Here is a 9,600-nt window from a genome sequence, read left to right as displayed (position 1 = left end):
TTATTTTCTCAAGATTCAAATCACATTTGAATATATTGCCTGTCAAAGTTTGACTTTTCAAAAGTCAACTTTTGACTTTTACAACTTTGACTATTTCCATTTAGATTCAACTTAAAATTACACATCGAAGAAAGTAGAAAAAAAATCACAAACAAAGTTAAATTACTCCGATCAACCATCATCATATTTCATATTGCAATTAATGTACCATTGATATTCTAAAATCAAGATTAAGACCGGAAAAACAAGGATGATTAGAGCCTTAAAAAAAGAGAAGAAATGCGTACGTTATTGAAGAAACAAATTGTTTTTTATGCAAGAAAAAGAATAGTTAGCGCCTTAAAAAGTGGGAAAAGAAGAAAGGGATGATTATGATATTAAAAATGGTAGAAGAAATAAATTGTTAAATGATAGTTTCGATAATAAATAATAAAAAATATTTTTAAAATTGAGAATTTTACGAAATACTAAAACAATGTATTGTATTTATCATGTTCTTTGAGAGGCTACCCTTTCCTAGAGATTTTGAAAGTTGAGAAATAATTTTAAGCGAAAATAAAAATTAAACCCATCCACCGTAACAAAGGACATAAGGAGGGAAATCCCATACCATCAATTTCAAACCATCTTGGAGAGATGAAAGCTTTATAGCGGGATTTTACCTTGCTTCCCGCCATTGAACCACACTCCTCTCCGCAGCTACCAACAACACCTACAATGGCTTCTTCCTCCGCTTCACTGTCATCCAAAACCAGAACTTTAATCGATATCTTCCAGCCAGCGCTTTCCAAACGCTTAAAAACTTCACAGACATTGAAAACCCTAGCAACCAACGACGACAAATGCGATTCAGACCTCACATTGGCTTCCTCTTCCACTGACATGTCTGCCTCCCAGATATCCCGCATGGAAACCAACAAATGGATGGCCAGATCGAAGCGCAATCTCAAAATTTGCTCAGATAGGGTTTCCAAATGGGAGAATGGATGTATGAAGTTGGAGGAGCTTTTGGTGGAGGAGACATGGTTCGAAGCTCTTCCTGGAGAGTTCGAGAAGCCCTATGCTCTTAATCTTTGCAAATTTGTACAGACTGAGATTTGCAGTAGTGGTGTCCCTATTTATCCTCCTCCTTCTTTGATCTTTAATGCTCTGAATTCTACCCCTTTCGATAGGGTCAAAGTTGTTATTCTTGGTCAAGATCCTTATCATGGGCCTGGTCAAGCTATGGGTCTTTCATTTTCTGTTCCTGAGGGTGTTAAAATCCCATCTAGTCTTCTCAACATATTCAAGGAACTGAAGGATGATCTTGGTTGTTCCATCCCATCCCATGGAAATCTCGGGAAATGGGCTGTTCAGGTGCTGTTGTCTTTCATTTATTTGTTCTGTAGACTTAGATATGCTTACTTAAATGTATCTACTTCTGTAATATATCGGTATTGTGAATTTTCTGGTGTTGCATAAATGCTATCTACCGCTGGTTAAAGTATATGTCATGGAGGTTTTGCTTATTTATCATTAGATCAAAGTTATGTGAAAATAGGTTTGGAACTCAGATGAACTGTACAATCCATGGTCCTCAATTCGCCTTTTTGGGGAGGAAGCCCGGTTTTTTTATAGCTTGCTGGGTTTGTGCAGTCTTGTGGGTCTTATGGGGTGAGTGGAACATGTTTAGGGGAGTGGAGAGGGGATCCCAAGGAGTTATGGTCCCTTATTTGCTTTCATGTTTCTCTTCAGACTTCGATTTTGAAGATTTTTTTATAACTGTTCTGTAGGTGTGATATCATATAATTGGAGTCCCTTCTTGTAAGGGAGTTTTTCTTTCTTGTGGGCTTGTCTTTTTGTTTGCCCATGCATTCTTTAATTTTTTTTCTCATTGAAAGTTGTTGATTTTATATATAAAAAAATGGATTATACAATGGATATGGTTCCCATCACAAGGTTGTGATTTTGGTGATTGCTTAGGGAATGAGGAAGTACTTTCGGCATTGAATGCTGATGGAACACCAACTTTTGGTATTAATTTCCTCTTCTATATTGATTCTGATAAGGGTACAATTTGGAATTGAGTGGAACTCAATCCCTTTCTCTCTCTACTGCCTTTCTCTCTCTCAAGAAATTACAGTAAATCTTCTTACTAAATTCTCTTTTTCTTCCTCCTAAATTCTACTAGTATTTATACTTATTTTGCCAGCCTCTAACTAACTCACACGTGAGGGATATGAAATGTGTTATTACAACAAATATAACAAACTTATGTAACAAACTAATGTAACAAACTAATGTAACAAACTCTAACTTTTCCTTCTGTAAACAAATCTAATTGGGGGTCTATCATTACTCCCCCCTTTTAGATTCATCTTGTCCTTAAGGTGAAGAGTAGGGTACAAACGATGCATTTCCTCATATGACTCCCAAGTTGCCTCATGTAATGGCAATCCTTCCCATTTGGTTAGAACTTCTCATTGTTCAGCCTTGTTTTGCCGATACTCCAGGACTTCTTCAGGGATCGATTTCCATTCAAACTTCTCATTAATATGCTGAATAGTGGGTTGTGCATTTTCATGTGGCCCGATTAATTTCTTGAGCTACGACACATGAAACACTGGATGAATGCTAGTAGTGCGCGGTAACTCAAGTTTATAGGCAACCGATCCAATTTTCTCCAAAATTTTGTAAGGACCAAAAAATTTGGGAGAAAGTTTCTCGTTTCGTTTTCTTCGCTGGGTGAGTTGCCTATAAGGACGAATCTTTAGAAATACATAATCTCCCACACAATATTCTACATGTCTTCTTTTCCGATCCGCATAATTTTTCATCTGTTCTTGTGCTATGCATAAATTGTCTCGCAAAGCACTCAAAACCTCATCCCTTTCCTATAGCATTTCCTCAACTGTCGAGTTTTTTGATTGTGTGCTGCCATAGGATATCAAGGCCGGCGGTTTCCTGTCGGAAACAACCTGAAAAGGGGACATCTCAATGGCTCGTTGAAACGTGGTGTTGTACCAGTACTCGGTCCAAGGAAGCCATTTTACCCACTCCTTTGGTTTTTCATTGCAAAAACATCTGAGATAGGTTTCAACTCCCCTGTTGACTACCTCTGTTTGCCCATCGGTTTGAGGGTGTTTAGTCGTGCTTTTGTTTAGTTTTGTTCCAGATAATCGAAACAGTTCTTGCCAAAAATGACTTAGGAAAACTTTATCCCTATCTGATACGATGGACAAAGGAAACCCGTGCAACCTCACAACTTCTCTTATAAATAATTCAGCCACGACTTTTGCTGTGAAGGGGTGTTTAAGAGGTAGGAAGTGACCGTACTTGCTCAATCTGTCCACCACTACCAAAATTACTTCAAACCCATTAGTCTTCGGTAGTCCTTCCACAAAGTCCATGGATATGTCATTCCAAATGGCTTGTGGAATCTCCAAAGGTACCAATAATCCAGCAGGGGACAAGGCTAATGATTTATTTCTTTGGCATACCAAACATTCCTCACAATGCTTCTTAATATCTGTCTTCATTCCTTCCCAATATAAGTCACTAGATATCCTCTTGTAGGTTCGTAAAAACCTTGAGTGCCCTCCAACAACAGAGTTATGGTAGGTATGTAGAATGCTGGAAATTAATGAGGAAGTTTTACTGACCACCAACCTATCCTTGTACTTCAGAACATCATTTTGGAGTGAGTATTTGTTGTTCTGTCGATCTTCCAACTCTATTAACTTTTGGAATTTGGGGTCCTGATGTACTTCCTTCTTGATCAATTCCAAATCTACTGTCACCAGTACAGACAAGCCTTTTAGTTCTACCTCAGTTGGCATTCGAGAAAGGGCGTCTTCAACTCGATTTTCTTCACCCGGCTTGTATATTACTTCAAAGGAGTACCCCAAAAGTTTTGCTATCCAGTTTTGGTATTGAGGTTGTATAACCCTCTGTTTTAATAAGAATTTCAGCGATTTCTGATCAGTTTTCACCTTGAATTTTCCTCCCAATAAGTAGGGTCTCCAACGTTGAACGGCTAATACAACAGCCATTAATTCCCTTTCGTACACCGGTCGTGCTCTATCTCTTAGGGCTACTGTATGGCTGTAGTATGCAATTGGCCTCTTTGCTTGAATTAGTACTGCTCCAACACCATAGCCTGAAGCATCAGTCTCTATTTCGAAAGGCTGATTAAAGTCTGGTAGTGCTAATACTGGAAGAGATGACATTGCCTTTTTGAGCCGTTCAAATGCATCCTCGGCTTCAGCAGACCATTTATATCCTCCATTTTTTAACAACTGTGTCAATGGTGCTGCAATAGCTCCATAATTTTGTACAAAACGTCGATAATATCCCATGAGTCCCAGAAAACCTCTGATTTCTTTGATGTTTGTGGGCTTTGGCCACTTAGTGATCGACTTAATCTTCTTTGGATCCGCTTCAACCCCTTCTCCGGATATAATATGGCCTAAATACTCCACTTTTTGCTGGGCAAAACTACATTTCCTCTTGTTCGCGTATAGCTCGTGTTCTCTTAGTACAGATAGCACTTTTCTCATATGTTCCACATGATCGACTGTGTTCTTATTGTAGATGAGTATATCATCAAAGAATACTAGCACAAATTTTCTCAAAAAGGGCTTAAGTATTGTATTCATCAATGCTTGAAAGTGGCTGGTGCGTTAGTTAACCCGAAGGGCATGACCAAGAACTCGTAATGACCTTCGTGAGTTCTAAAAGCCGTTTTTTCAATATCCTCCTTCACCATTCTGATTTGGTGATCCCCTGACTTCAAGTCAATTTTGAAAAATACAGCTACTCCACTTAATTCATCAAATAGTTCCTCAACTACTGGAATTGGGAATTTATCTGGAATCGTTGCATTATTCACAGCCCTGTAGTCCATACAAAAGCGCCAACTTCCTTCTTTTTTCTTCACTAATAGGACAGGGCTAGAGAAAGGACTGATGCTGGGCCTTATAACCCCTGATTCCAACATTTCCTTGACTGGTTTCTCCATTTCTTCCTTCTGTTGAAACCCATATCGATAAGGTCTTACGTTTATAGGATCGGTTCCTTGTTTCAAGTGTATTTGATGTTCTATTTTCCTTCTAGGGGGAAAATTTTCTTTGATTAAAAACATTACTTCTGAAGACAGCTAATAAATTATGCTGGTTTCAATTAATTTATTTATTAATTTTTAATATTTAAAAATTTGTTGATAAGTCAAGAATTTGGGTTTTTACTAGGTGACTTCTCTAAGTTGAGATCTCGTATCATACAATTATTAGTTCTTGTTGAAGCATTCTAAGTGAGCTTCGTCATGACATTACTCTTATGAACGTGGACTTGAATGGATTCGTAGGATAAGTTGGTCGATTTGGGAGAATTTTCTGCATGGAAAAATGTACAATCAGTTATTTTTTGAAAAGTTTTTTTGTTGGGATATATTTGAAGTCCTATCTGGTGTTTTTCTTTCAATTTTTGGTATTCTAAAATGATTTTTGTATACATTGTAGGGAGTCTTGTTGCTTAATGCTGTTCTCTCAGGTAATTTCCACCCAGGTTTTGCACGTTTTCTCAGTCTACTTTTACTTTTTAAATCAGTAAACTTATGGGGAAGGTATGATCAAAATCCTTTGTTTTGCTCTTTGTGATTGTTTTTAAACAAGTATTTCACTATGAATAACCCTTGACCATCTTAAAAGCTTTGTAATAGCTACATAACAGTTTAAATTTCCAGCTCCAAAGAATAATAGCGAACTTTAATGCCATCAGCAACATCTAGGACATTGAACCAGAAACTCTTCAAACACCACCAAACTGTGATGATGAGCAACAAGGCTGACATAGGTAGCCATATCTTCAAAGCCTGAAGAGAAATTAGCTACAACTAAAGCAAAATTATTATCTTTCTTAAACTGCAAACCTTTTCCTAGGTGAAAAACAGCAATAGGCACCCAAATGGGTGATCCTTGCCAAAGAATTTTGTAAAGTTTTAACATTTCATTACTGGAATGCAAGTCCGATAAGCAAATAATTGGCATTGATCAGCTGAAGCATAGAACAAGTTATTTTCAAGCTAAGCTTCCCAATAAACTCAAAGAGTTGCAACAATTGGATTTTCAAGAGTCACTAGGATACCCAAAAATCATAATAAATTTTCATATTCGTTCATATTTTTAATGGATTATGTACTTATTTAATGTTATGTATTTTCATTTATTATAGTAGTTGAAAGAGCATAACATTAAATGTTGTGCCTTTTCATACAACATTTTTAATTAGTATAAATAGGGTTGTAGTTTCCACATTTTAGGACAACAACATGACTTGAATTTGAATTAAATTTCTCATAGTGTTATCTTTTAAGCTTTATGCTTTTCTTTGTATTCTTGTGTTAGAATACATGTTTAGGACTTTTAATCTAGTTTGATCAATTAGATCGTGGAGAGTTCGAAATCTTGAAGTTAGGAACAAGTTCTCCTTTCTTCTTGATCTTTGATCAGCCTTTCCAAATAAAAATCTGTTTAGCTTTCTTGGAGTTATTTATCTATTTGTTTAATCGGGGTAATTATTATTACTATTGTGGGAGTTCTCCCAAAATAAGGGGAAATCTCAAACGTGATTGAGGTAGTTCCCTTTATCAAAGCCCTTGGGGAACAAGCTAACAAATGCACCGGTTCTCAAAATAGCCTTAAAGAAACATCAGACCCAAATAAGGCCAAAGTGCCCTGTCCAAGATTGCTATAACCAAACCAAAAAAACTGTAAACAAACTGAAACCTAGACTTTGGATAGACAGTTGGTAAGAATCCACTGCTCGAGAAGAAATACTTTAAAGGGTGGAGTTTCTTGTTCTGTCTCATTTCTATCAAATTTAGGGTTTCGTTAAAGTGGCTTTACGTCCATCAAACTTTAATAAGAGTTCTATATTTTCTATTTTGATGTAAGGATACATGCTTCCTGCATTTAGTTATTGATTAATATTTTGGTTTTACCTGTTTAGTTCGAGAGCATCAAGCAAACTCTCATGCGAAGAGAGGATGGGAACAATTTACTGATGCTGTCATCAAGACAATATCACAAAAGAAGGAAGGGATAGTCTTTCTACTTTGGGGGAACTCCGCCCAAGCGAAATTGAGGTACTTCTGTCGTATGATATTACTTCTAAGTTTCTAACAGTGAGCGAAATTGAGGTACTTCTGTCGTATGATATTAGTTCTAAGTTTCTAACAGGGAGTGCACAACTCTGGAAAGAACCAAAATAATAACAGAATCAAGATTAAAATATAACCTGCAACCTTTGGATTTTTCTTAATGGGAAAAGAAAATGAAAACCGAGGGCTTTCAGTTGAATCTTGAAGTATTCCATAGATAAAATGGGATGATATATTAAATAACTAGTGCAATCCAGTTAGTTCAAGTCTAATTGTTGATGCTTAGATTAACGTGATTGATTAATATTTTGGATCTATTTCATTGTTTGTTAATTTTATCGCATGACTGTGAATAGTCACTTTTTAGGATTGTCAGGAAGCTTTTGAATATTATTTCAAAGTAAACAACAAAATAGCATTTTGGTCTTCAAAACCTACGTGATTGAAGTACTTTGAAGGCTAGGAGGCTCTCTCAAAGACCATTTCCCAAAATTTGTTTACTTCAAAAGAATGTTCATTCTATTTCTAACGACTCAACTTTGACGAGCTTATATTAAGAATTACAATAAATATGCCATAGGTAATATTCCCCTTTCTCAATTACACTTCATATTAATAGTTCACAAATTAAAAGCCTCATGTGAATGTAAAGCGCACGCTCGCACATGAGGGGATGTTTTGTAAATACTTTACTATAGAAGTCATTTGCTACCTATGTTATGCAAGCTTTAATTTTTCGAATATAGGAACTTTTCCTGTGAAGTACTGTTTGGAAAAAAAATTGTTTTGCTGAGTTTTAAAATCAACGTAGTGCAATTTTCATCTACTTTAGCTATCTAACGTTCTATTGTCTTGATAAAACTTACAAGAGCATCAACAAAGAGATTTAATTCCTCTTCTTTGGGGCGCAATAACATCCTACTTCACTTAGAATTTAATGTGTGAAGTGAACAGGTTAATTGATGAGAAAAAGCATCACATTCTCAAAGCAGCGCATCCTTCTGGTTTGTCTGCTAACAGAGGCTTCTTTGGTTGCAGGTTAGTTTCATCGTTTAATTCCACTTTTTGAACCTTCCTTTTCTTAAAATATCAACTAGGATTTACTCTGCCTCTAGCCATTGTATTTTATCATTTCCCTTCAGTATAGTTCTCACAATAACGACATTTTATTGCCAGTGCATGGTTTGGTATTTTGTGTATATCACTTGGTTTTCTGCCTTTTCTCTAAATTAAACTTGTTATACTGGAGCACTTCTTTGCTCAATTTTATAAGTGATTATGGCTGGAGAGTGAATTTGGTATGACTTTTCTAATTGTGAAAAAAAGATTTAGCCTTACCCCAAACAAACATTTTCGAACTTTTTATGTAGTTTTGATTTCATAGTAAAAAGTGATTGAAAAGAGTTCCCAAAATACATAAAAGCACTTTTGGAACATAGTTCTTTATAGATAAAATATCACTTAAAAGTATTTACTCTCGAGAATCATACCAAACTCCCACTTACCTTTTTGGCTCTTCCCTTAAGTTCTGTGGTCCATCTCTCAGAACATAGACAATTTTGTGAGGCTGTTGAAGTTTATAATCGTTAAGAGATTATATGTTTATGTAATTCACTAATATGAAGCTGTTTAGATGGGTGCATTTTCATTTCCCTTGGAATTTTAGTTCGTTTACTGCCAACTTTGGATTTTCGACAGGCATTTTTCTCGAACAAACATACTACTCAAGGAACTAGGTACTGCTTCCATAGATTGGCAACTTTGATCCAAGCATGTGAACCATTGAAGTTCATTTTTTGTGGATACACTTCAAGATCTCCAGTCATGCTCAGACCTGCTTGCTCGATGACTTTTCGTTGAATTTTCACTTGTCGATTCACCGTTGTTTAAGTGTCCAGATGCCCATCCTTTACCTTTTTGTATTGTAGTGTTTATTCCTGCTGTTTGATATTTATCCCAAAGTAGCACCAGTTTATAAAATAGGGTAAAATTAGAAGTTAGTCTATCACACCACCAGTGGTTATCATAAATCAGGCTAGATGTTCCGTTGTACCTAAATTTTGCGATTCTCTCAATCCTATCGTGGGAAGTGGGAAGATTCATCTTAGTCCCTGTGGATGGAAAATATGGGCAAAAGACTAACTGCCCTTCACGTGCTTTCAATAGTAAAGTTGTAATTTTGGAGAAGGAAAGATGACTTATAAAACAAAAAAAAAAAAAAAAAGAAGAAAAACACATGTACGGTGTCAACCATAGAGCTTCTGATGCTTAAGTCAGTCCAGGGAGCAACTTACTTTTTGTGGTTTGATGAGGATGAACCCTGGGCTTTACTAGTCCAAAAGGGACTTGAAGAGATGATTTGAACTTATCACAGAATCTTTGAGCATAGACTCGTGAAAGGGAAAGTGGATGGCCTCAACCTTGGCTCTGAGGTGGAGGTGGGTCTCTTGGGTTGTGGGCCA

General features: G+C 36.4%; 1 protein-coding gene across 3 annotated transcripts; it reads left to right on the top strand.

Moving 5' to 3' along the window:
* Positions 1–565: 565 nt before the first annotated feature.
* Positions 566–9,371, top strand: LOC103502882 (uracil-DNA glycosylase, mitochondrial). Of its 3 annotated transcripts, none has more exons than XR_540664.3 (6): positions 566–1,356; positions 5,499–5,529; positions 5,758–5,832; positions 6,988–7,123; positions 8,086–8,176; positions 8,837–8,902. XR_540664.3 is itself a non-coding variant. In XM_008467003.3 (6 exons), the coding sequence occupies exons 1-6, from the start codon at positions 718–720 to the stop codon at positions 8,901–8,903; spliced, it is 1,032 nt and encodes a 343-aa protein (XP_008465225.2). In that variant the 5' UTR covers positions 568–717; the 3' UTR covers positions 8,904–9,371. The 3 variants fall into 3 exon arrangements, 2 of the variants coding, with proteins under 2 accessions (XP_008465225.2, XP_008465227.1); XM_008467003.3 differs by having other exon boundaries at positions 568–1,356; positions 8,093–8,176; positions 8,837–9,371; XM_008467005.3 differs by lacking the exon at positions 5,758–5,832 and having other exon boundaries at positions 571–1,356; positions 8,093–8,176; positions 8,837–9,371.
* The last annotated feature ends 229 nt before the right edge of the window (positions 9,372–9,600 follow it).

This window comes from Cucumis melo, chromosome 10 (assembly GCF_025177605.1).
Source record: "Cucumis melo cultivar AY chromosome 10, USDA_Cmelo_AY_1.0, whole genome shotgun sequence".
In the NCBI taxonomy this organism is placed as follows: domain Eukaryota; kingdom Viridiplantae; phylum Streptophyta; class Magnoliopsida; order Cucurbitales; family Cucurbitaceae; genus Cucumis; species Cucumis melo.
The sequence above is the reverse complement of the archived record's forward strand: the minus strand, read 5'-3'. Positions and strand labels throughout refer to the sequence as shown.

Excerpts from the sequence above, each read along its gene's own strand:
- LOC103502882 (XM_008467003.3), top strand. The coding sequence starts at position 718 with ATGGCTTCTTCCTCCGCTTCACTGTCATCCAAAACCAGAACTTTAATC. Across the intron at positions 5,833-6,987 it reads GAGCAACAAGGCTGACATAG|TTCGAGAGCATCAAGCAAAC; the intron begins GTAGCCATATCT and ends TTACCTGTTTAG. Across the intron at positions 8,177-8,836 it reads AGAGGCTTCTTTGGTTGCAG|GCATTTTTCTCGAACAAACA; the intron begins GTTAGTTTCATC and ends GATTTTCGACAG.